Source organism: Natrix helvetica (genome assembly GCF_964273705.1).
Source record: "Natrix helvetica genome assembly, chromosome: 1".
NCBI lineage: Eukaryota > Metazoa > Chordata > Lepidosauria > Squamata > Natricidae > Natrix > Natrix helvetica.
The window spans coordinates 345,725,330-345,752,532 of NC_138548.1; the positions used below are offsets into that span (position 1 = coordinate 345,725,330).

At 42.1% G+C, this 27,203-nt stretch overlaps 1 protein-coding gene and 1 long non-coding RNA gene across 2 annotated transcripts; both read left to right on the forward strand.

The window, feature by feature from the left end:
* Window positions 1-8,811: 8,811 nt before the first annotated feature.
* On the forward strand, window positions 8,812-9,792 carry LOC309400994 (vomeronasal type-2 receptor 26-like; the record flags this gene model as incomplete). The annotated part of the gene is made up of 1 exon (XM_081969862.1): window positions 8,812-9,792. The coding sequence occupies one exon, from the start codon at window positions 8,812-8,814 to the stop codon at window positions 9,790-9,792; it is 981 nt and encodes a 326-aa protein (XP_081825988.1).
* A 568-nt stretch (window positions 9,793-10,360) lies between these two features.
* Window positions 10,361-26,779, forward strand: LOC309382607. Its single transcript, XR_014173682.1, has 4 exons — window positions 10,361-10,472; window positions 13,239-13,334; window positions 23,283-23,381; window positions 26,585-26,779. It is a non-coding gene; the product is annotated as an uncharacterized lncRNA (long non-coding RNA).
* The last annotated feature ends 424 nt before the right edge of the window (window positions 26,780-27,203 follow it).

Consider the following 27,203-nt stretch of genomic DNA (forward strand, 5'->3'; position numbering starts at 1 on the left):
GAAATATGCAAAAATATGTGATTACAGAAGATCATTTGTAAAAATGACCATGTAGAAATGCATATACTAGGAATAATATATCATTGTTTTCATATAAAACACATACCTGTTTTAGATATGATAAATTTCACAGAATTAAAGACACAGTTTGGACCAGTAGACAGAAATGCAAAGCAATTCCAATTTTAAGACATCAGAAAAACAATAATAAGCAACTGGGGTTTGAATAGAAGATTGCCTTTTGTTACTTTCTCAATTGTAAACCTGACATTATGCAAATTGTTTGAAAATTATTGTAAATATATAGCAAGTTAATATGGATTTTTGAAAATAAATTTAAAAATGCATTTAAAAATGGCAGACAGATGGGCATTATGTTTGTGTGATATTCTAACATTGAATATATTATTTATTATCCTGGAGTTACTACTACAAGACTTCAAACGTATTTTAGAATTAAGAAAAAACTGAATAGCAATGAAAACTATACTGAAAAACAATCCATTTATAACAATTAATTATAGTCTGGTGGTAAAATCTGGCGCAGATATGCTCAGAAGATTTAGAACATCAGTAGTCCTTATGGGGTCTGGGAATAAGGAGCCTAGAACTAAGAAAAGCTACATTCTTTTTTTAAAATAAAAAACTAAATTTTATATATTCTTTTTATGTTTAATGTTTGATTTGTACACTACCCAGTGTCCCCACTGTGAGGGAAATGAGAAGTTTTAAGAGTTGATTAATAAAATAAAAATAAATTATTCTAAGTAAAGCTGAATCAATCCAGGAAGATGAACTTTTGAACACCCCTTGATCAGACTTCACAGAGAGGCTAAAGCTATTTCAGAATATTATTATTTTTTAAAGAGACTGAGTGCTATTTTTCAACACTAAGCATTGATTCTTTTCCTCACTAGCTCACTTATGGCTTTGTTAACCACATTCTGAGTGATAAAGCCCAGTTCCCTTCCTCTTTCTGGATGAGCCCAAAGGAAACCCCACAATACGTGGGGATCATGAAGCTGCTCCTGCATTTTCAGTGGACATGGATTGGACTCATTGCCCCAAAACACGATGGCGGAGTTTGGTTTATGAAGACCATTGAGACAATGATCTTCGGGAGTGGGATCTGTGTAGCCTTCACATTTAAGATTCCACAAATTCATATTGAGAAGATTAATGATTTTTATGAGATATTCTCGCATTTTGATGCGCTTCTTACACGCTGGACAAGCAAGGTGCTCATTTATTATGGGGATCTTGACACAATGCTTCTGTTGCCTCTGATATTGACCAACATTGAAGAAGCCAATCAAACCCCTCTGGGGAAAGTTTGGATCTCCACAGCTTTGTGGGGTTTCACCTTAAGCACAACTTTTAGATATTGGGACATCAAACCCTTCCATGGAGCACTAACCTTCACCATCCAGGGAAACCAAAGATCCAAATCCCATGATCTTATATTGATTCAAGATGACTCACTTGAATCTGTTTGGTCAGAAATGTTTGACTTCCATGATTCTAACTATAGATTGTCAAGGAAGACATGGAAAAGGGGCCTTGTGAGAAGAAACATGGCAGGGTTCCTCCCAGATTGGCCCGAAAAAGGAATGTCCCTGGAGAGCTACAACATCTACCACGCAGTCTATGCTGTGGCACACGCCCTCCAGGATATCTTCACATCCTTATCTAGCCATGTTGTCATTCCAAAAGAACACAAGGTAGATCTTCCAAACCTTCTACAACCATGGAAGGTGAGAGTGAATTCCACTTAAATTACAAGCTAAAGTGAATCTTACATGTTGGATTGTTTTCTTTTCCAGAATCTTTTTATTTCATTCCAGCTCTGGGAATGTCTGCTGCTGTTTCCTTCCAGCCTGTAGACTTGGTCCCTCTCTACATTCATTTTTTTAAAACAATGGGTGATTGGATCCTTCATTTGCTGAAAGGCTTGAAGAGCACTTCCATGGACTCTATTGTCCTCCTGTGCTGCGAATCGTAAATCACAGAAGGTCAATGTGGCATCCCCCTATATTGTTAGGTATTTGGAGAGTTGTTGTGTTTGTATACCTGAAGATTGGGAAAGGCTGGAATGGACAATTTTAGGGTAGACAGATTGTGGTTTTGACCAGATCTAAGGATGTTTCCTAAGACTTGTTTTGCCATGTAAGATATATCACAGGCTTTCGTAAAGGAGCAAACTCATGATGAAACATTGAGTTGTGACAGCATGATGCAAATACTATGACTATACATCCTTATCTAGTCTCCTGGAAGTTGTAAGGAAAGAAGAGTTTCATCAGGCAGGAGTGAGTGTGGCTGAATGTGAAGAACATACATGGAAGGGTAAGGCTTATGATGTAATGCCATAGTTCATCATTTTTGTTCCCATTAGTTAATAGCTGATGCCCATGAGTGAAAATCACCTAAATCCGTGATGGCGAACCTATGGCACGTGTGCCAGAGGTGGCACGCGGAGCCATATCTGCCAGTACATGAGCCATCAGCTGATTTTCAGCCTTCTGGAGTGCCGAGGGAGGCTGTTTTTGCCCTCCCCAGGCTTCAGAAAAGCCTTTGGAGTGGGGAGAGCAAAAATGGCCTTCCCCGGCCCCCGGGATTCATTTCCGGGTTCCGGAGGGCCTTGGGGGGGGGCAGTAGAGTACATTTTCATCCTCCCCAGGGTCCATGAAAGCTTCTGGAGCCTGGGGAGGGCGAAAAGGGCCTCCCCTGCCCCCCCCTGGAAGAAATACCAAGCTCAGCTTGGAGGAAAGCAGTGCGGCGGGTGCATGGGGGGAGCATCTGGGGTGGTGGTGGTTGTGCGCGCTTTGCATTACATATGCCAGTACACATGTGTGCTATTGCGCGTGCGTGCGCTCACATTTTTGGCACCCAGCAACCAAAAGGTTAGCCATCACTAACCTAATTCAACCTGTGCGCCAGGACACCAGGGTAACATCTGTGTATTTCTTTACATGTCATCAGAAAGAAAATTCATTGAAAACTCAGCATTTTTCACAATGTGATCCAAGCAACCACATACAAAAGACATTCCTCACACAACAATCATGTTCACATAACACATTAAAGCCGCATCGGTTTTAGTGTGTCAGCCAACCACATTTTAGTGCTAAATGTTGGGTGAATCCAGACCTATGTGGTTAAGTTATGGCTTAATGTGTTACCCAAACTCAGAAACTGTTTAAGGTATTTGTAAGATTTTGTTTGGTTGATTGATTATTGAGTTTTCTCTAGTATGATGAGCCAACAGAAATCTTCTATAATCACAGCAAAAATGACAAATAAATAAAGCAAGTAAGCAAATTAAAGCAAGTTAATCATGTAAAATCTTTGCTCAATTAAACCATGGAAAACATCAGAAAAAAATATCCAGTATGAGCTGATATTTACTGACCAGCAAAGGGATTTTGCATGACTGAGATGAAGCATACTGGAATTCAGGAGGACAGGTAGCAGAGGTGACCACAGATTGTGTAAATAAATGAACTCGATCACTTAGGTGTCTTGCTCATCTTTTCTGTGTCTTCCATAACCTTTCTTGAGGTTCGCTGATACTTGTACTTGTGATGTTGCCGTTCTGTTTGCTAAGAGGTATTCCCAGCATGAATATTTCTTGCTTTTTCTTTTCTTGCTTCATTGCAACCCACACACTGGTTTGCTGTTTTCATTGTGCTGTTTCCTGTTTGTTATTCACCCAAATATAGAAATGGAGGGGAGAGCAGGCACCGGGGGAGGGTGGGCATGTCATGAGTCAAACAGCCCTGAGGTTCTGCCTAGTGACACTTCTGCAAATTCAGGGAAATTGCTCGCTGGGCAAAAGTGGTTGTTTTATTTCAGCATCTGGGCCTTCTTAAGGAGGAGCTGATCTCTTTCACTGGTAATATAAACTGTTTCGAATGCTCTTAACATACAGTAACCCAGCCCTGCTCAGGCCTGCAATGTCAGAAGGGGGCACTTCCGTCAGCACTGAAACAGACAATGTGGGAAGGTCGCCTGAGAAAAGTATTATTAAAAATAGCAAGCATGAGATCAAAAAGACAAACTAATGAAAAAAACAACCACCACTAACACGGTGCAATGTACACTATAACAAACAAACTGAAGATTGAATATACTTGTCTGTCTCTCTGCCTTTCTATCTATGTATCTGTCTGTTGTCTATCTTTCTATGTGTATTTATATCTGGTGGTTTTATCTTTATAATCTGCCCCGAATCACTGTGAATGAGTTGGGCAGCCATATAAATTTTCTTAATAAAACAATAATATCATCTTCTCTTCTCTTCTCTTCTCTTCTCTTCTCTTCTCTTCTCTTCTCTTCTCTTCTCATCTATCTATCTATCTATCTATCTATCTATCTATCTATCTATCATCTATCTATCTACCTACCTACCTACCTACCTACCTACCTATCTATCTATCTATCTATCTATCTATCTATCTATCTATCTATCTATCTATCTATCTATCTATGGTATCTATCATCACTGGGTGTTGTATTTATGATTTGTGATGAATGTATTTTATGATTACAACTACAACTGTTGTAACTAACTGAATGATTTGTAAGTTGAGGAGTACCTTGTAAGTATATAATACAGTATTAAATCCTCACTTTCTTAAGCTTTACAGAAGCTTTCTTATAGCTTTATATTACATTTCATAATATAAAGGCTTGATTTCTATGTGCACCGGGCATTCCAGAGAAATTTATTGCAGATATATCTTTCTGACATTCTCAAATTGATTTACCTGGTGTGTGTGTGTGTCTGTGTGTGTGTGTGTTGTGTTCCCTTTCTCATTCCAGCTTCACTCTTTTCTGAAAACTGTCCACTTTAACACTGTCATTGGAGAAGAGGTATTTTTTGACGAAGATGGGGAGTTGGTGGCCAACTATGACATTGTGAATTTGGTTGTATTTCCAAACAAGTCAGCTGTACGGAAGACCGTGGGAAAACTAGAGAGCTGGATTTCTACAGGTCTAGTGATGAGCATTCAGGAAGAGGCTATTGTGTGGCCCAGCTGGTTTAATCAGGTGGGAAGGAAACTCCACAAAGCCAATTAATGTAAGAATTAAAAGTGTGAGTTGAAATTCAGCAGAATTTGTAAAATAATCATAGCCAACTGCTATCTCTCAGTTGTCACTTATTTGTTGTTCAATTGCTATGTTGTGTCCAACTTTTCACGACCTGGTGGACTACAGCACACCAGGCTTCCCTGCCCCCCATCTTCTATTGTCTCCTGAAGTTTGTCCATGCTCATGCCCATTGCATCAATGACACTATCTAACCGTCCCACCCTCTGCCGTCCCCCTTCTCCTTTTGCCTTCCATCTTTCCCAACATCAGGGTTTTCCCCTTGAGTCCTTTCTTCTCATTAGATGGCCAAAGTATTTGAGCTTCAGCATCTGTCTTTCCAAAGACCAGTCAGGGTTGATTTCCTTTAGCACTGACTGATTTGATTTCCTTGCAGTCCAAGGGACTCTCAAGAGACAGAATAAGAATAACTGAGTTGGAAGGGACCTTGTAGGTCATCTAGTCCCTGCCCAAGCAGGAGACCCTACACCATTTCTGGCAGATGGCAGCCCAGTCTTTTCCTGAAAGCTTCCAGTGACGAAGCTCCCACATCTTCTGAAGGCAAGCTGTTCAATTGATTGATTGCTCTCACTGTCAGAAAATTTCTCCTTATTTCTAGGTTGAATCTCTCCTTGATCAGTTTCCATCCATTATTCCTTGTCTGACCTTCAGGCGCTTTGGAAAAATAGGTTGACCCCCTCCTATCTGTGGAAGCCCCTTAAATATTGGAACACTGCTATCATGTCTCCCCGGGTCCTTCTCTTCCCTAGATTTCTTCACCACCACAATTCGAAAACATTAATTCTTTGGTTCTCATAGTCCATCCTTATAGTCCAACTCTCACAGCCATACATTACTACTGGGGAAAGCGTGTTTTGATTATACGGTGTTATCTGTTAGCGATAAAGTAACATTGGGTGACTGTAACCAATCTTATCCCACAGTTCACACAAAATACCTTGATTAGGCTTATCTAATTGTAGGCAAGCTTCTTTGTTACTGGGAAGATATGGAAGAAATATTTTGCAGCAGCTTGACTTTTAAGAGATAAATAACCTAAAGTTTCACGGATCAGAATCCATTTCATAGGGCCAGGCCTACCATTAGAGACGGGGGGGGGGGGGAGAGAACTGATTACCTCAGATAGCAACTACTTCAAGGTGGGGAAAAGGCTTCATGGCCATTAGGCATTGCTGACACAAAACTCACAAATGTGTTGGCACACATAAAAACACAGGTGCTCAAGCACTGTTGTTTCCTTGACATTCTTCAGACAAGGCCTCGTTCCGTCTGTACCGAACCCTGCCAACCAGGATACCGCAAAGTGATCTCTAAAAGACGCCAAGTGTGCTGCCATGATTGTGCCCCGTGCAGAGAAGGGACAATTTCTACCCACACAGGTAGGTTGCTCTGAAAACATGATGTGTGTCGAATGACCAAAGAGAATTTTTGTTTCCTGAAGGTCTTACAGAAGCTTTAGTCATCTTTGCGAGTTCAAATCCAAAGCATTTGGATCAAAAGAGTTTGTGCCTCAACATATTGAGCCCAAATGCACACCCTGAGAGTGTATGCAACAACATTTCATTTCAATGTATGCCGATTAGTGTACATTCAAAGTGACAATAAAGTTATTATTCTATTCTATTTTATTCCATTCCATTCCATTTCTATTCCGTTCCATTCCATTCCATTCCTATTCCATTCCATTCTATTTCTATTTCTATTTCTATTTCTATTTCTATTTCTATTTCTATTCCATTCCATTCCATTCCATTCTATTCTATTCTATGTTATCTTAAAAAGGAAGTCTAAAAAAGCCCCAGGTAGAATCTTTCTGGTGGTGCTCTCTGTGGTTCTCAGCTGGACCATATTTGTCCATGCACAACATCCACAAATGGAGACTATGGAGACTTTTGACTGCTAAAATAAATATTAAACAGGTATACATTTTTATTTCAAAAGAAGCAGCTTTGGAGCTATTTTTTAATGATTGGATGAGAACTGGGACTGTATAAAGCATTTGAAGAAAAGCAATCTGGCACATGAACACAAGAGAAGATAAAAATCCTTATATAAGAACAGTGGTGTTGCAGTGGTTAGAATGCAGTGGTGGTTGTTAGTTGCAAAGTCATGTCCGACCCATCGTGACCCCATGGACAACGTTCCTCCAGGCCTTCCTGTCCTCTACCATCCTCTGGAGTCCATTTAAGCTCACGCCTACTGCTTCATTGACTCTAGAACAGAGGTGGGTTCCTATCGGTTCAGACCGGTTCGGCTGAATAGCTAGCAACTCGGCTGCCTACACCCCCAAACTGGTTCTATTGGTGGCGCAATTGGTTTTTGCTTCTGCGCATGTACAGAAGCAGTTTTTTTTACTACTGTGCATGCACGTTCACTCAGGGACATGAAGTGCGTCCTTGAGCGAAGTGGCAGTAACAGAAACTGGAACCCACTCCTGCTTCAGATGTCCTCAGAGTCTGTCTGCACTTCCCCAAGGGAGGTGCATCTCAAGTATGGAAACTGGAAACTGTGGTTTTAAACATACCTCTTCCTCTCTTCTGTTCTCTAGCCATTGCAGCTACCCTTAACTAAAGTAGCTGTCAAAAAAGCCCTTGATGCAAAAATAGAAGAAGTGCAGCCATACCATTATTTCACCTTCACAGCTCTTAAAAAATTATTAAATACACCGCAGGATGGGGAGCTGTATAGCCAGAAGCTTCCACTCAGGGCAGATGTCCAGATAGCTATTTTGTTTGTATGTTTATTTTGCATGCAAATATATGGCAAATATGGATTGGATATGCTTCAATTTCTCTTAATAGCAATAGCACTTAGACTTATATATTGCTTTACATTACTTTACAGCCCTCTGTAAGCGGTTTACAGAAACAACATTTTGTCCCCAACAATTTGGGTTCTAATTTTACCCACCTTGGAAGGATGGAAGGCTGAGCCAACCTTGAGTCGGTGAGATTTGAACTGCCAAATTTCAGGCAGCTGGCAGGCAGCAGAAGTAGCCTGCAGTACTGCACTCTAACCACTGCGTCACCGTAGCTAATGGAGTGGAGTGAAAAATTCTGCTGTGCCATGACTTCTAGCAACTTTAACCAAGGCACTTTCTGAGAGATTAGAATATAGAATGACAGAATTGGAAAGGACCTTGGAGGTCTTCTCGTCCAACGCCCTGCTTAGGCAGGAAATCCTACACCACTTCAGACAAATGGTTATCCAACATCTTCTTTAAAACTTCCAGTGTTGGAGGATTCACAACTTCTGGAGGCAAGTTGTTTCACTGATTAATTGTTCTAACTGTTAGGAAATTTCTCCTTAGTTCTAGGTTGCTTCTTTCCTTGATTAGTTTCCACCCATTGCTTCGTGTTCTGCCTTCAGTTGCTTTGGAGAATAGCTTGACTCCCTCTTCTTTCTGGCAGCCCCCGAGATATTGGAACACTGCTATCGTGTCTCCCCTAGTCCCCTAGATTCATTGACTCAAGATGTTCCCTATAATAATTTGACTTGGGCAGGCATAAAACAATTGCAATTAACTTTACCTTGCTGTGTTAGAGATGAGGGCTGCCAATGTCAATGACATAGAAATGTCTCTGCAGTCTGATGCATTGGTATTATCTCAAGCAGTTTTCAATCTCTAGATTTGCCTTCTTCCACGTGGCCCATATTCTAGATTTTGATGTTCTTTAATAAATTGCAATAAAAGCGAGGATGAAAGAGAAAATGTCAATTATTGTGGAAAAATACCAGGTGGTGAAGTTTCTAAATATATTGTGTTTTTCAGATGCAGTTGATTGTCATGAGTGCTCCAAAGCTCAATATCCAAACAATGGCAGAGATCAATGTATCCCCAAGGTTATAGTCTTTCTAGCGTATGATGAACCTCTGGGAATCACTCTGAGTTTCTTTGCCGTCTGCTTAAGTCTAACTACAATTCTGATTTTAGGAATCTTCATCAAATACCTAGACACACCATTGGTCAAAGCCAACAACCAAAAGCTCACCTACACCATTCTTGTCTCCCTCCTGCTTTGCTTCTTATCCTCCTTCTTATTCATTGGCCCCCCTCAGAAAGCGACTTGTCTCCTGCGCCAAACCGCCTTTAGCATCATCTTTTCGATCGCTGTCTCCGCTGTGCTGGCCAAAACTCTGACTGTGGTGCTGGCATTCATGGCTACAAAACCAGGGAACAAGATGAACAAATGGCTGGGGAAGAATTTGGCAATGGCTGTGGTACTCTCTGGGTCCATGATCCAGTGTGGCATCTGCATGACTTGGATTGGAATGTCTCCTCCCTTCCCAGAACTTGACACCGATTCTCAGATTGGACAGCTGGTACTGCAATGCAACGAAGGGTCTGTTGCTATGTTTTACAGCGCTCTTGGTTACATGGGCATTCTGGCGGCCATCTGTTTCACCGTGGCTTTCCTAGCCAGAGAGTTGCCAGGAGGTTTCAATGAAGCCAAGCTGATCACCTTCAGTATGTTGGTCTTTTGCAGTGTTTGGGTGTCCTTTGTGCCAAGTTACTTGAGCACCAGGGGCAAATACATGGTAGCTGTGCAGGTTTTCTCCATCTTGACTTCCAGCGCTGGGCTAGTGGGTTGCATCTTCCTTCCCAAGTGTTATGTAATTGTATTGCGACCTCATCTGAACACCAAAGAGCACCTAATGGTGAAAAGAAGAAAGGAATAGTTTTATGAAATTTATTATAGAAACAACAAGCTCCGATTTGAGTGCACCGATGTAACAAATGACTTAATCTGAACCCCAAGGAGAGAAAAAGAAATATTTATTCTTTCAATAAATGGGTTTAACAGATTAACAGAGTTGGAAGGGACCTTATAGGTCATCTAGTCCAACCTCCTGCTCAAGCAGGGGACCCTACACCATTTCTGACAAATGGCAGTCCAATCTCTTCTTGAAAGTCTCAAGTGATGAAACCCCCACAACTTCCGAAGGCAACTCCTGTTCCATCGGTTGATTGTTTTTTGAATAAATAGGAGCAGTTTTAATAGGTTGGAATAAATAGGAGTAGTCTGGAAGCTGAAGTAAATAAAAGAAATAAAGTTTTTTTTTAAAGCCTCCAAAATAGTTGGAAAGCAGTTTAATTCGGGAGAAAGCATTCAAAAATCCAGCTTTTACTTTATCGATAAAACTGATAGAGGCTGCTAAGGAATGGAAACGAAGTGGTTACATAAATTAGCTTCCTCTCCCCACCCCCCTTTTTTGGTCTTTTGGTTTGTGGTTCTTTCATTTTCCATTTTTATTTCAAAAGGCTTCTTTAAGCAGAGAGTTAGTCAACATGAATCCTCAACCGCACCATCTGGCAAAACCAGGAGTTCACCCCACACTAATATCAACTCAGCCCAAAGGTATTGAATTCATATTCTAATTGCCTTTATTTTATTTTATTTTTTGAGCCGTGAAGCTATTCTTGAAAGAATCTTTTGATATTAACGTAAAGCCTAAAGAAAGACAGGGTTTTTTTTTTTTTTGAAAGGAATTAAATTTAAATTGCTATTTTGCAACCAAATTTCAGCAGCTATTTTTTTCAGGGACAAAAGACTTGCAGGGCCAAAAAACAGAGAGGAGAACTGCCTATAGGCCAGACGCTTTGAACTGTGCACCTCTGCTGTCTAATTTCAGTCTCAAACAGGGACAAAAAAATATATGTAGCGGTCTCTTTTTGTTTTCTTTTAAAGTTCATTGAAAAAAACACTTAAATTTGTTGTGGTCTGGTCTTAGCAATAAGATGAGTTTTATGTGGTTTCAAGATGAGAACAGTTCTTTGAATTTAGAATCGCGCTTTGAGCTAGATCAGCCCTTGAGGCTGATCGCGGCTGCCTTTTTGCACAGCAGTTATGTTTCTGAAAAGTTAAGCTGTGCTTGACATTTGGTGTTTGGCTTCAGCCGGAGAACATTTCTATTAAAAGCTGATATCGGCTTGCTGATACACAAGGCTGGAGCACAGGGTTCTCTACTGTGTGTGTGTGTGTGTGTTTGTGTGTGTGTGTGTGTGATGAAATCTTCTTACTTTTGTTACTGGTTCGGAACTGGGAGCACATGGGTGCGAACAAACTGAGTGCATGATGCTTCTGTGCATGCGCAGAGTGTCCGTGATGACGCCTGAACAGGTGGGCGGAGCCTCCCGCCGCCACCACTACCGCTTTGCCTGAACTGGGGCGAACCAGCAGAATTTCACCTCTGGTGTGTGTGTGTGTGTGTGTGTGTGTGTGTGTGTGTGTAAAAAAGTCAAGATGGTTGGCATAGTTGAAGCCTCAACACTTCGTTTTTATGTCTGTTGCATGATAGGGCTTCAGTTATATTGCCCCAACTGCCATCTTTTCAGGTCTATGAGGGAATTCCCATCAGAAAAGAAACTCCACAGGAATATTAGAACTATAGAGGTAGTCCTTGACTTACAACCATTTGTTTAGTGGCCACTGGAAGGAAAAGTGATTTATGGCCAGTCCTCACCCCGACAACCTTCGCAACATCCTCAAGGTCCACATGATCAAAATTCAGGTGTTTTGCAATCTAAATATATTTATGACAGTTGCAGGACCCAAGAGGGTCACGTGATCATCCCTTGAGGCCCTCTCAGCTGGTTTCTGACAAGCGAAGTCAAGGGTGGAAGTCAGATTCACCAATCCATCGTGTGATTCATTGAAGAACGGTGGTGATTTGCTTAACGGAAACAAAAAAAAAGGTCATAAACATGACATGACTCATTTAACAACCGCCTTGCTTAGCAATGGAAGTTCTGGTCCCAATTGGGGTCATAAGTTAGGACTACCTGTATATTTAATTTAAATATATTAATAATTTCACAAGTTTGCCTTCATCTTATACCCGCAGGAATTAGAAGGGGGAGGCAGTGCCCTTTTTTTTTTGTCTAATACAAGTCCTTGACTTACAACAGTTCATTTAGTAACCGTTCGAAGTTACAACGGCATGGAAAAAAGTGACTTATGACCATTTTTCTCACTTACGACCGATGAAGCATCCCCATGGCCACATGATCAAAATTCAGACGCTTGGCAACTGACTCACATTTATGACCATTGCTGTGTCCCCAAAGTCATGTGATCACACTTCTGCGACCTTCTGACAAGCAAAGTCAATGGGAAAGCCAGATTCACTTAACAGCTGTGTTACTAACTTTAAAACAGCAGCGATTAATTTAACAACGGTGGCAAGAACGGTCGTAAAATGGGGGCAAAGTTCACTTAACAAATGTCTCACTTAGCCAACAAAACTTTTTGGCTTAATTGTGGTCGTAAGTCGAGGACTACCTGTATTTTTCCACCAAGCTTCACTTAACACATGCTGCTTCCATCTCTGCTGTTATTCTAATGGTTTCTGGATGGCTTCTGCAAGGCCATCTTCCTATACCTCTTTTCTGACCGAGGCTTCCCAAGAGCATGAAGCAAACTCCTTGTCCCCACAAAAACCCCTTTTATTAATTTACTGTGAATTCTGCTCATTCACATCCAGCAAAGTCTTTCAAGAGAGGATTTACAGTCACAGACCTTATCTGGCTTGGAGAGCTGACAGGCTGATCTCTGCAAAACTTGGCAAGGAGTCTCAGAGTGTCATGAACCAATTAAGCGAATTAATTGTCTCCTGCAAACTCTACTCCCTTTTCGCTCCTCTTTTATTTCCTCTGGAAGGGGCCATTCATTACTCCCAGGTTGACCCCCATTCTTTAGCTGTTCCCTTCGTCTGGCAACTCTGTACATGCGCACACTGGGAACAGGCTCCAGCTGTTAGTATGCCTCACTGATGACTGACTCTGAAGGCAGCTGATAACTGACTTACAGCTCTGGCCCCCTCTCTGTTTCCGACACAGAACCCTCATCAGAGCCTTCCCCAGACTCCAGGACTGGCCCATGTTCCTCCCAACCTCCTCACTGTCCGAATCTGCTGCCAGCTCTGCTGGTCGCTGGCGGACCACAACAATCTCTAGATTTTTTTGACATCATCCCATATACACCACAGGTGTCCCTCCTATATCTGTCAATATTGTGCAGGCAATCCATCCGCTACAATGGACTTCCAGGTGTTTCATAACAACTCTGATGTTTTCCAATGTTATTGATTTGTTTTTACTGTATTTATTTCCCAATGCTCCACAGATGCTCCATCTTACTTCTGGCTCAGAACTGTTTTTTGGATATTGCTGATAGCAAGCATTGCTCTGAAGTGCACGGTGATTGTTCTGGTGTTTTCAGGTAATGATCTGGTTTTATCCTGTAATCTAAAAATAAAAACTGGCCCTAAAATCAGCACCCAACCCCTGACTAATAACCACTAGACTTGATCCTGTTGAGCAATCGCAACAGCTCATTCATGCAGTTGCCAGAAGTCAAGATTGATCTGAAAGGACCAGTCCTTCCCCCTTTAACATTTACCCCCAACTGTCACATTTCTAAGAATAAGCCTGTTGATTTCAAAATTGACTTAAAGATTACACAATTCTACTAGAAGAAAATGACAAGAAAATATAATCTTTGAAACATGAAATGTCTTTAGCATGAAAAATAGGATTGAAGACCTATGCTTGAACACTAGCTTCTGCTACTAAACTCATTTTTTCCTCTCTGTTTAATATATCAATTTGTCCATTAATTATTTTCCTCCCCTGTCTCCCCAACTTCTCTCAAACACTTGGTTGCAGGGAAATCAATATTTCCTTGCAATTCTATTTTATTTATAGATTCTATTTTATTTATAGATTCTATTTTATTTATAGATTCTATTTTATTTATAGATTCTATTTTATTTTAAGGGACTCAGTGGTTCAGTGGCTAAGATGCTGAGCTTGTCGATCAGAAAGGTCGGCAGTTCGGCAGTTCGAATCCCTAGCGCCGCGTAACGGAGTGAGCTCCCGTTACATGTCCCAGCTTCTGCCAACTAGCAGTTCGAAAGCACGTAAAAATAGGAACCACTTTTGGTGGGAAAGTAACAGTTTTGTGTGTGCTTTCGGTGTTTAGTCATGCCTGCCACATGACCACGGAGACATCTTTGGACAGCGCTGGTTCTTTGGCTTTGAAACAGAGATGAGCACTGCCCCCTAGAGTCGGGAACGACCCTCACCCTTTACCTTTACCTTTACCTATTTTATTTTAGAATGTCTAGCTTAGTTCAGTGCAATACTTGTTTTGCGGCTGTCTTCCGTGGGACTCTTTTCAAATTTCGATACTGTCCTATTTGTAAACAAATTGCTAGTCTACATGGAAAGATTGCTTACTTAGAGTCTCTAGTCTGTGCTCTTCAGGCAGAATTTAGGTATCCAGCTCAGCCATTCAGTTCTACTGAGCTGCACCACTATCAGCCCCCTCTACCACAAAGACCCTGCAGGAGAAGGGCAGTATGGACAACCGTGGGATCTGGCGGGGTGAGAGCCATGAACCACAAACACAAAACGTTCGCTGTGTCCCCAAATAACAGATACAGTACCCATGCTGACCTTAATGGGGATACTAAGATGGCAGGTCAAGCTGGCTGTGATGACTATGATAACTCAAATGAGCGGGAGATCATGCTCCGAGATGAAGAATTTGTTTTGGATGGGGGCATGGGGATGAGTCAGGTATTGCACATCAGTTGTGCAAGAAGAGCATACAAAAAGAAAAGTCACTTTCTGTTGGTGATTCAATTGTAAGTTATGTAAATTTTTACAATAGCAGAGTTCGAAGGGACCTTGGAGGTCTTCTAGTCCAACCTCCTGCCTAGGCAGGAAACCCTACACCATTTCAGACAAATGGCTATCCAACATCTTCTCAAAGACTTCCAGTGTTGGAGCATTCACAACTTCTGGAGGCAAGCTGTTCCACTGATTAATTGTTCTAACTGTCAGGAAGTTTCTCCTAAGTTGCTTCTCTCCCTGATTAGTGTCCACCCATTGCTTCTTGTTCTACCCTCAGGTGCCTTGGAGAATAGTTTGATTCCCTCTTCTTCGTGGCAACCCCTGAGATATTGGAACACTGCTATCATGTCTCCCCTAGTCCTTCTTTCTATTAAACTAGACATACCCAGTTCCTGCAACCGTTCTTCATGTGTTTTAGTCTCCAGTCCCCTAATCCTCTTTGTTGCTCCTCTCTGCACTCTTTCTAGAGTCTCCACATCTTTTCTACATCGTGGCAACCAGAACTGAATGCAGTATTCCAAGTGTGGCCTTACCAAGGCATTATAAAGTGGTATTAACACTTCACGTGATCTTGATTCTATCCCTCTGTTGATGCAGCCTAGAACTGTGTTGGCTTTTTTGGCAGCTGCTGCACACTGCTGGCTCATATTTAAATGGTTGTCCACTAGGACTCCAAGATCCCTTTCACAGTTACTACTACTGAGCAAGGTACCACCTATACTGTAACTGTGCATTTCGTTTTTCTTGCCTAAATGTAGAACCTTACTCTTATTTAGGATAATTTAGGAAAGGATATGGAAGTTTTGAAAGAGGTCAGGTGCCTGACAGGTGCTACTGCCAGCAGAGATAAGAGGCGTATTCTTAAGATAGTCAAGAGTGCCAGTAAGGACTGTGACATTGATGTTATTGTACATCTCGGCATGAATGATCTGTCCCAAAAAGATGTACTTTCTGTGCAGAATGATTTCCAAAGTTTGCGGCAGGAACTTAGTAGGATTGGCTGTAGGCTTACCTTTTCAGAGGCTTTACCAGTGTATAAGGAACAAAAAGGGGAAGCCCAGCATAGAGCAGAGTTTAATGCGTGGCTAAAGGAGTGGTATAAAAAGGAAGGCTTTGGTTTTATTAGTCATAATGCCTGCAGCTGGTCCAATGAAAAACTGTGCAAAAGAGATGATTTGCATCCTTCAAATAAAGGGACTACTGTATGTTACTTGGCATTAAATTCACAGTAAAACAAGTTTGGAATAGATTAAGAAAATGGCTTGAAGAAATAACCAAATAGACAGGAAACTGGAATTATTTTTATTGGGAATATTGACAGGGATAGATGATAAAAAACCAACAATATCTAATTTTACATATCATAACCCCAGGCAGAATTATGTATGCACAAAAATGGAAGAATAATTTTGCTCCATCAGAGGAAGAGGTGATAAGGAAAGTCCTAGAGCAGTGATGGCGAACCTTTTTTGGCTCGCGTGCCAAAAGCGGGGGGAGCACAGGGGGGTCGTGAGCGGGCATGCCCCACCCATAATGCTATGCGCATGACCCCAGCATGCATGCGCACGCAACCAGCACCCCCCCATTTTTGGCACGTGTTTTTCACCCTCCCCAGGCTCCAGAGGCTTTCTAGGAGCCTGGGAGAGCGAAAATCGCCTCCCCAAAACTTTCCCTGAAGCCTCTGGAGTGGTTTGCTCGTAGGGTCATTTTTTTGCTCTCTGGAGCCTTCAGGGAAGCGTCTTGAAGGCTCCTGAAGGCTCCGGAGGGCGAAAATCGGCCCTACAAGCAAACCGGAAGTCAGTTTCCAAGCTTCCGGTTTGCCCGAAGGGCCAGTTTTTTGTGCTCCAGAGGCTTCAAGGAAGCCTCTGAAGGGCAAGAAGGCAGAAGGCAGCTGGCCAGTGCACGCATGCACGCTGGAGCTAACAGGGCAATGCCTCGGGTGCCCTAACAAATGGCTCAGTGTGCCACCTGTGGCACACGTGCCATAGGTTCGCCATCACAGTCCTAGAGTGTGCAGAGATGGACAGCCTCACAAAAGAGATCAAAGATAAAGGAGAAGCAGATTATTATAAGGTATGGAATGAATGGTGTAAATGGTTAGAAGACAGGTGTAAAGCTTAAGAAAAGATTAAACGAAGAAGATACAGGAATTAGAAATCAGTAATAAATATGTATAAATGGAAAAGACATACAATGAATGACTGTAACTGAAGAACTGAATATATTTGTATGTATAAAAACACTGGAATTACATGTATAGATAATGGCATATGGGGAGGGAGGCGGGAAATGCACATATAATGGATGTATACTGATATGGAAATGTTGCATAGAAGGAAACTGTTAAAGTTGTTTCTTTTTTAAAAAAAATTGTGTAATGAAAATTATGACTAAAAAAATTCACAGATTTTTCTGGAGAAAGATTTAAACTAACAAGCAACGGGGACAGAGAATTAATTGATACAGACCATTTCTGCCTCAGCAATCTAAAATTAATAGTGTTATCAGTGCATGTAACACAGATGTTTGTGTGGATAAAAATATCATCCTTGCTGTCAAGTAAAATCAAGCATTTAATAGTGAGTGCCATACTATGTGTGCACTAATCAAATAGGAAGTAAGGAAGTAGGGGAAGTCAGGCGCAACACAGGTTATGTCAATCAAAAAGGACTCAAATGTCTATACACCAATGCACAGAGTATGAGGAATAAACAGGGCGGATTAGAAATTCAAGTAAATGAGGGCAGATATGATATTGTTGCCATTAGGGAAACTTGGTGGGATGAAACCAACAAATGGAATATACAGCTAGAAGGATTTAAATTATTTAAAAGAAATAGACCAAATAAAAGAGGAGGTGGAGTTGCACTATATATAAGAAATAACTACGTCTCTACAGAAATAGAGCACAACAATGATGAGAACTATCTTGAATGCATTTGGGTAAATATAAAAGGGGGGGAATGACATTGCCTTAGGTCTATACTATAGGCCACCCAGCCAAACAGAAGAAATAGATGAAAATTTTGTAGTCATTAACTAGGGTATGTAGGAAGAACATCACCATAGTAATGGGGGATTTTAACTATCCTGATATCAACTAGGAGACAAACTCTGCACCAAGTGTACATCAAACAGGTTCCTGACAAACCTAGCAACCCTTTTTGTTTCCCCAAAAGTAGGAAGAGCCTCCTAGAGGAGCAGCCATATTGGACTTAATTCTCACTAACATAGATGATAGAACAGCGATGGCAAACCTTTTTTGGCGTGCGTGCCACAAGTGGGGGGGAGCGCAGGGGGGTCGTGTGCGGGCGTGCTGCATCCATAATGCAATGTGCGACCCCCCAGTGCGCATGCGCGAACAACAGGCACGACCCCCATTTTTACATGCTTTTTTCGCCCTCCCCAGGCTCCAGAGGCTTTATAGGAGCCTGGGGAGGGCAAAAAGACCCTCCCCCGTCCCCCCGGAGGCCCTCCGGAGGCTTCAGGAATCATCCGGAGGCTTCCCTGAAGCCTTCGGAATGCTTAAAACGACCCTCTGAGCAAACTGGAAGTCACTTCCAGTCCAGAGGCAGTCACTTCCGGTTTGCTCAGAGGGTCGTTTTAAGCGTTCCGAAGGCTTCAGGGACCGTCCGGAGGCTTCCCTGACGCCTTCGGAGTGCTCAAAATGACCCTCCGAGCAAACCGGAAGTGACTCCTTCCGGCCGGTCCCTGAAGCCTCCGGAGGGCCTCTGGGGGGCGGGGGGGCTCTTTTCGCCCTCCCCAGGCTCCTATAAAGCCTCTGGAGCCCGGGGAGCGTGGAAAATGGCTTTAAAAAATGGTGAACTCAGCTGTATGGCATCTCCAATTTCTTGGGATAACAACCTGGGAGGGGAAAAGGGACATGCCGCCTTTCGTGCCCTGACAAATGGTTCCGCGTGCCACTTGTGGCATGCCTGCCAAAGGTTCGCCATTACTGTGATAGAAGGTGTTGATTCTACAGGAACCTTGGGGGAAGTGATCATGCAATATTGGAATTCAGCATTATGCAAGCACAAGCAATAGAACAAAGTCAAACTAGACTGTTGGACTTTAAGAGGGCTAATTTCAATAAACTTACAGAGAGCTTGGGACCAATTCCATGGATGAGAATCCTCAAAGGTGAAAACAACTCAAGAAGCTTGGGAATTATTTAAAAAGCGAGATCATAAAAGGCCAGTCTAGCACAATACCAGTGAAGAAGAAAAACAACCGCTCTCAAACGAAACCAGCATGGCTACATAAAGAACTCTCTGATACATTGAAAGACAAAAAGGTCAAGTATAAAAAGTGGGAAGAGGGCACATAACTAGGGCAGAATATCAGCAAATAGCCCGAGCCTGCAAAGATGAAGTGAGAAAAGCTAAGGCTCAAAATGAACTAAGGCCGTGATGGCTAACCTATGGCACGTGTGCCAGAGGTGGCACGCAGAGCCCTCTCTGTGGGCACACATGCTTTTGCCAACTGTTCTTCTGGTTTCTGGTGCACACATTTGTACCAGCCAACTAGTTTTGAGGGCACCGAAGCGTTGGAAAATGGCTTGAAAATCCACTGAAAAATGATCAAAAACGGTCAAAAGCCATTTTCCAGACTGTTTTTCAGGCCGTTTTTCAGGTTGTTTTTCAGGCTGAAAAATGTCCAAAAAACAAACATGCACGCACCACCCAGCTGGTCTTCAGGTTTCCGGCATGTATACACATACATGCATATGCATACATGTTCCGGTTTGGGCACTTGGTGCCGAAAAGGATCACCATCACTTAACTAAGGTGTTGTCCCCAATTCGGGTCTGAGCCTGGTGCCGAAGCCAATGATGGACGCCAGACACGAGATGCAGGTTTTCTGATTGCTTTTTATTGGCGTACTCCAAGGAAAAGGATTCCTGGTCAAAAGGCCAAGAACCCAGAACAAAGGAATAAGTAAGCTTTATACATTTTCACTAAAGGAGAAGGCGGGACAAGGTGAAATAATAAGAAATATCCTCTAATAAACATTTTAGTAATAATTCTACAATTTGTTCTATTGGTCTATAGCTGTCCCATTCCTAAGCCTTGGCTAATGAATGTCCCAGGAGTTATCTAATAGACACTTCATTTGCTGCAGGCCACCTCCATTGCTAACTTTTGGCTGAGGTCTGTAAGTTGTCTAACTCTTGTTACTTTTATCAGCTTTCTAACTCCCCATAATTGCTACAGGCTTTACACATGCATATTTCCTATTGATAAGCATTCTTTGTTCTTGCCAGCCAGCCAGCCAGACACACACACACCAATTACACTCTTCCTGATTTACTTTCAAGTGTGTGCCATGACCGTGCTTTAGCAGCCAGCCCATCAAAGCCTTGAAACAAAAGTTTTTTTAAAAAAGAGCTTCTTTCAACATGTCAAAAACAAGAAAAAAGTCAAGGAAATGATTGGTCCATTGGTGGGAGAAAGCGGCAAGAAGGTGACAAACAACAGGGGAGAAAGCAGAACTATTTAACTCATTTTTTGCATCATGTCTTTACACAAAGTATCAAAAACAGTCAGGAAAAAAACAGATTAGGAACACAAGTTAAAATAGAGAAGAAAATGGGTAATTGGGCATGTCTAGTTTAATGAAGGAAGGACTAGGGGTGACATGATAGCTGTGTTTTGTAGAAGAGGGAGTCAAGCTATTTTCCAAAGTACATGAAGGCAGGACAAGAAGCAATGGATGGAAACTAATCAAGGAGAGAAGCTAAAAACTAGAACTAAAAAGAAATTTCCTGATGGAGCAATTAATTAGTGGAACAATTTGCCTCCAGAAGTTGTGGGTGCTCCAACACTGGAAGTCTTTAAGAAGATGTTGGATAACCATTTGTCTGAAATGGTATAGGGTTTCCTGCCTAAGCAGGGGGTTAGACTAGAAGACCTCCAAGGTCCCTTCAAACTCTGTTATTATTCTACTCTATTTGCTCATTCACTGGGAACTTATTTTGTTCCATTTTGAGAACAAATCAAAGTTGAAGAGAACACTGTGTTCATTCCTCATTTTAACAGCTGGAAATCTGGGGAGCAGAGGTTATAAATATCTTAGTCTTCCCTCTTCCCCTCACAATATTTTCCATTGGCTGCAGAGAAGCAGTGTCAGGGCTTCCATTCAGCTACGCTATGCATTGCTTGCTATCAGTCTGCCATAGCAACATGGGTAGGGACAAGTGGGTAGAATAAGAGGGAGGGTTAGCAGAAGGAATTGAAACTAAGCATTGCACCCTCCTGTGAGAATTGCTGGCCATTCCAAGGTTAAGCAAATGAATGCAGAAACACCCAGCCTGCGAAGACAGGGACTGTTTCCCTAAACAATTTGTTAGCACCTAATTGGACACACTTTGATAAATAGGGGTGGTGGTGGATGGAAACAACAGAAAATTAACCATACGTTTTGGGTGTGAAAACTTCAGATCCAGCTTCGCTTCTTCTGTAACCACTTGGCTTTAGCAAAGTATACCTTTGGCTAACCATGGGCCTGAGAGCCTTTCTTTTCTAACTGACCATGTTTGGACAGTTGACAAGTAGAGCATGGAGTCCAGATTACAGAGATCACCATGAAGCTTCATAGGGAAACCAAAAATTCAAGAGGGTCACTGCAAAGGCCCATCTCTTTTTTTAAAAAAAAAAGTGGGACATGTATTCAATCCACATAAAAATTGGCAGAGCATCAATCTCATAATCCTGTCTATCTTGCCTGTCACCACAGCTTTGGTGGCTCATATGTTAGAATGCAGTACTGGAGGCAAACTCTGCCCACAGTCTAGAGTTTGATCCTGACTAACTCAAGGTTGACTCAGCCTTCCATCCTTCTAATGTCGATAAAATGAGGTAAAATGCTCCCAGATTGTTAGGGGCCATATGCTGACATGGTAACTGTGAAGAGAGTGCTGTAAAATTCTATGGAGCATTAAATAAGTCCAAGTGCTATTGCTATTCATTCATTTATCAAACAATCATTCAATTAATCAACCCATCAGTCAATATGGCCACTGATCTCAAAAACATGATTCTGCTTACAACCATTAAAAATGATATAAAAAGAGCAGAAGACAAAATAAAAAAAGGAGGAATGGGCATTAGATAGGTTCACTGCCTTATTTATAAAGTAACAAAAGCAGGATAAACATTCAATAAATAAAGCTGAAAAATATAAACTGGTCCATTAATGTAATGAAAAGGGAGAAAGAATTAAATCAATGATTGGAAAGTAACTGAATTAAGTATGGCTGTTTTGAAAGGATTGAAACATTAAATTTAGTTAATTTTTAGTCCTGGCTGTACTTTGATCTTCCTGTAGGGCCCAGCATGCCATTCAAAGTCTGAGTACAACTTTTAGCCCAAGAAAAACTCTACACTCTGAATTTAAAGGGAGACTAGGACAGTACAGGTCTTAAACAAGCTTGCTCAGCCTGTGGAAACTCACTTTCTAAACTCCCTCACCTCCCTTCAGAATCAATGGTGCAAATTTTGGCAAGCCCTGGGTAGGACTGGGTGACCAACTCCATCTATCACTTCCTTAAAAAGCCAAATCAAATTATTTATCGTTCAGATCAGTGGTGGAATTCAATTTTTTTTACTACCAATTTTGTGGGCGTGGTGTGGCTTTGTGGGTGCGGCAGGGGGAAGGATACTACAAAATCCCCATTCCCTCTCCACCCCACTAACCTGCTTTCCAGCTCCGTTCTTCTGTTTAGGGCAATAAAAGAAGATCAGCTGGGAGGCTGGGGGGCAGCTGGGGTGGGGCCAGCCTATTTGCCGGTTCTCTGAACTACTCAAAATTTCTGTAACCAGTTCTCCAGAACCTGTCAGAACTGGCTGAATACCACCTCTGGTTCAGATTCAAACACTGCTTCTCCCCTCCAAGAATAAAATTGCCCAAAGTGGTTTGCAAATCACAGAAGAAACAAGGCCACATGGATCTCTGCAGGGTCTCCAAAGAGCCAAACAGGGGGTAAGAACTAAGCAGCTAGTCCTTAGCTTTTATTTAGCCAAAGCTGCCCTCCCTCCTCCTCCTCCTCCTCCTCCTCCTCCTCCTCCTCCTCCTCCTCCTCCTTCTGCCATATCCATTATCGGACGTTGGTGATCATGTTGGTGATCCTATTTTTATCAACATCCCCAGGAAAAAGTGCTGCTGAGTTTTGTCCAAACCAGTCCCTTAGATTTTGAAGCCATGATGTTCTTCTTCTGCCTGGATCTTGTTTTGCCTTCAATCTTTCCTGGAGGGTTAAGTGAACTATGGTGTATTTTTCCAGGGGTCGCATCACATGTCCAAAATATTCTAACATTCACTTTTTAATAGTTTTGATTATCTCCCTTGGCTTCCCCTGGTGGCTTATCGCCTAATCATTTCTGATTTTGTCAACCCAGTTTATAGAACCCAGCTTATAACGGACCTTCTCCAAAAGACGGCATATATTAATAAACTCCTTGCAATGTCTTTGTAAGAAAAAAAGAGAAGATAACAATGGCAACTGTGTTCTAACACCAAGGTATTCTCTAAGCTTCGCAGGCTCCTAGTAATGGATTCAAGGCAAGGAGAGGGATCCAAAGTTGTCTACAGAAATGTATTCCTTGTGGATCGGCTGAAGGCCACATAACAGGTAATTCTGGTTCTTTCCATCAATAAACATCAGCTCTGTCGAAATATCGATATCAGTTATGGCTTTTAAAACGTTCAGAACTCATAAAAGACAGGTGTAAGAATCCATCTGAGATGTCTCCTCAGAGGTCATTGTTATAGACTTTTTACAGGATTCTGATAGGTTAAGAGTCCTAAGCGAGAGGAAGCAAGGCCAATGGAATTCTAGAAGAGAAAGAAAAATGGGAGGGAGCAGAAGCATAGAAGTTGTCCCATGGGAGAGCTTGAATCTAGGCAAAAGATTCTACAGGTGTTGCTCAAAGGATCCAAATGGGAACAGCATGAAGTAGAGAAGTACCCTCTGTGGCTTCCCACTCTAAGTGCAAGAAGAGTAATTTGCAAGGAAGGGAAAACAGAGGAATAATTTTACAAACAGTCATGACAGCCAGGCTCAATCTCGGATGTGTTTTATTATTGAAAGAGGAAGAGTGTCAGCGTTCCAAATATCATGCAGAATTAAATCAGAGTCCAAGGCAGAGCTATCCTTCAAGTTCCAATTTAATAAGACAGACATGTTGGCATCGGACTGTGTAAATTCCAACTCTGATTTGCTTCCTGGAATTCCGCCCAGTTGAAAGTTCATGATCTTATCCCCACACCCATAAATCCATCACATGCCCCAATCTTCTTCTTCCACGCTGGCATCTCCACCCAGTTGCTTCCGGTCAGATGTCGAGGTGCGGAGACAAAAGATGACCTTGGGCTTCTAGAAAAGAATGACAACAACACATTCCACAATTCTACTCCTTTCTATTCCCCCCTCCCAACTACTACCCTAATGAAACAGCATAGGAAAATAATAGAAAGTGTGGCAGGCCAAAGATCCTAAAAGGAACATAGCTGCAGGCCTGACAAAGAGTTAGGAAACGGAGAGGCTGATCCATAGGAAGCAGAGGTGGTATTCAGCAGGTTCTGACCAGTTCTGGAGAACCCAAAGCGGAAATTTTGAGTAGTTCAGAGAACTAGTAAATACCACCTCTGATTAGCCCCGCCCCCATCTATTCTCTACCTCCTGAGTCCCATCTGATCAGGAGCAGTGACGTGCGGTGAGGTTTACGGCTGGTGAGGCTGGTGACATCATCAGGAAGGCGGGGAATGGTACACGTGGTCCCATTCCCCGCCTTCCTGAGTCAACATGAAGGGGACCACGGAGCACGAGCTGCCCCTTCATATTGATTCAGGAAGGCGGGGAATGGGACCACGTGTGCAGGAGGCTGACGCTGTCTCAGCCTCCTGCACACATGGTCCCATTCCCTGCCTTCCCGAGTCAACATGAAGGGGACCGGGGAGCGCGAGCTGGTGGAGCGCACTCCACGGTCCCCTTCATGTTGACTCAGGAAGGCAGGGAATCGGACCATGTGTGCCTTTTCCCTTTTCCCTTTTTTTTCTTTTCATGATGAGAGCGGTGAGGCTCTGCCTCCCCTGCCTCCCCTGACCGCACGTCCCTGAATTCAGGAGGGTATGGAGATTTTACAGTATCTTTCTCCTGCCATGCCCACCAAGTCAAGCCACGTCCACAGAATCAGTAAAAAAAATATTTTGAATCCTGCCACTGATAGGAAGAATCCCTAATCTCTTTCCATCTCCTGTGACCTTTTAAGCCATAAAATCGCAAGCTGGACCAAAAATGTTAACTGCGTTTTAAAGTACAGCGCTTCACGTTTCATGTAACGGCATCCATTCTCATTCGAGGGCCAATATCAGAAGCTTTCTGTTCTGCAGTTATTCAGCCCAGAAGGAAATAATTGTGTGCAAGCATGCATGCTATTTCCTTTTCTATCTGCTTTAGTGGCATCACAAATCAGCCTTTTAGATGGCATACTTGGGTTTTTGTGGCTCAAGCTAGGTAAACCATTTCAAGAAGCAGAATTACCAGACTCCATTGAACTCCGTTTTAACTTGGAGATCTTCGTGTGTAATAAAGTTCTGTGATTCTGAGGCAGACAGACAGACCACAAAAATCACAATCTATTGTGTTTTAATCTTCATTGACATTTAAAAACTGTTTTCCCACTACATATGATATTGTTTCAAAATAAATTTAGTCCAGATTTTGCAACGAATGGGGCTTTCTTGCACCATCAAGTTACTGATGCTTCTGCTTTGAAGTGTTATCATTTATGTGTTGTTGTTTTTTAAAGGCAACCACAGTTGAATTTTCTTTGCAACTTCTTCTTGGGTCTTGCCTAGAAGATGAGGCATTTTTGTGTAAACCATTTTAATTTCGGTTCCATCATTTTCATAGATCCCTGGGATATGAGCTCTATTGTACTGAACACATTCAAAATCACTTATGATTTTCAATTTTATTACTTATTTAAAATCAGCATCCTTGTAATCTCGTTGAAAAAAAATCCCCTGAATTGAGGAGAGATCCCACCTGTAGATCTCTACTCTTGCAAAACAAATGGATAACTATAAAAATTATTTGAAGAGCTATAATAGAATAGAATAGAATTCTTTATTGGCCAAGTGTAATTGGACACACAAAGAATTCATCTTTGGTGCATATGCTCTCAGTGTACATAAAAGAAAAGATACATTTTTCACTAATCATAAGGTAGAACACTTAATGATAGTCATAGGGAACAAATAAGCAATCAAATCATACTAGGAAACACTCAATATGCATTGTAAGGATTTAATACATCAAAGTTACAGTCATACAGTCATAAATGGGAGGAGATGGGTGATAGGAATGATGAGAAGATTAATAGTAATGCAGACTTAGTGAATAGTTTGACAGTGTTGAGCAAATTATTTCTTTAGCAGAGTGATGGCATTCTGTTCTTGTGTCTAGTTGTTTCTGGTGTGCAGTGCCCTATAGTGTTGTTTTGAGGGTAGGAGTTGAAACAATTTATGTCCAGGATGTGAGGGGTCTGTAGATATTTTCTCAGCCCTCTTTTTGACTCATGCATTATACAGGTCCTCAATGGAAGGCAGGTTGGCAGTAATTGTTTTTTCGGCAGTTCTAATTATCCTCTGAAGTCTGTGTCTGTCTTGTTGGGTTGCAGAACCAAACCAGACAGTTATGCAGACGACAGACTCAATAATTCCTCTGTAGAACTGTATCAGCAAATTCTGTACAACCGTACAGAACTGTAGAACTGCATAGCAAATTCCATAGCTGATGGTGAACATTTTTCCATTCTTTCTTCGACACAGCAAACCTGACTCTGGATCCAAGCACAGCTCACCCCCAGCTCTACGTATCTCCAGATTTGAAAAGCGTGAGATGGAGAGGCATGAATCAGCAAGTGAAGGGCAGTCTTCTGAGATACAATGTTCTGGCCAGCGTCCTAAGCCACGAGGGCTTTAATTCTGGGAAGCTTTGCTGGGAGGTGGGGGTGGTGGAGGAAGGGGAATGGTGGGGGGTGGGAATTGTTAGGGAATCTGCAAACAGAAATGGGCCGATTCTCCTCGATCCTCGAGGGGGTTACTGGGGAGTGCAGCGAATTAAAGGGCAGCATCAATCAATCACTCAGCCCAGGACAAATTTGACATTGTGCCACTCCCCAAGAAGGATCCGAGTTTCTTTGGACTATTTAGAAGGTCTTGTGACATTTTTTGATGGCGATACGAATGCTGAAATCTTCACTTTTCCAAAAGCAAATTTTGCTGGAGAGGAGATTCATGCGTGGTTCTTGATCCATAAGTGGAATGGACAACTTCTCCTCCACCCGTGACACAAAGGGACAAAGACGATCATACTGTTGGAAGAACTTCAGGCCACCTGCCTTAATCTCTCTTCCAGTTTTTCTGTTTCTCTCTGCCTTCTTGTGTG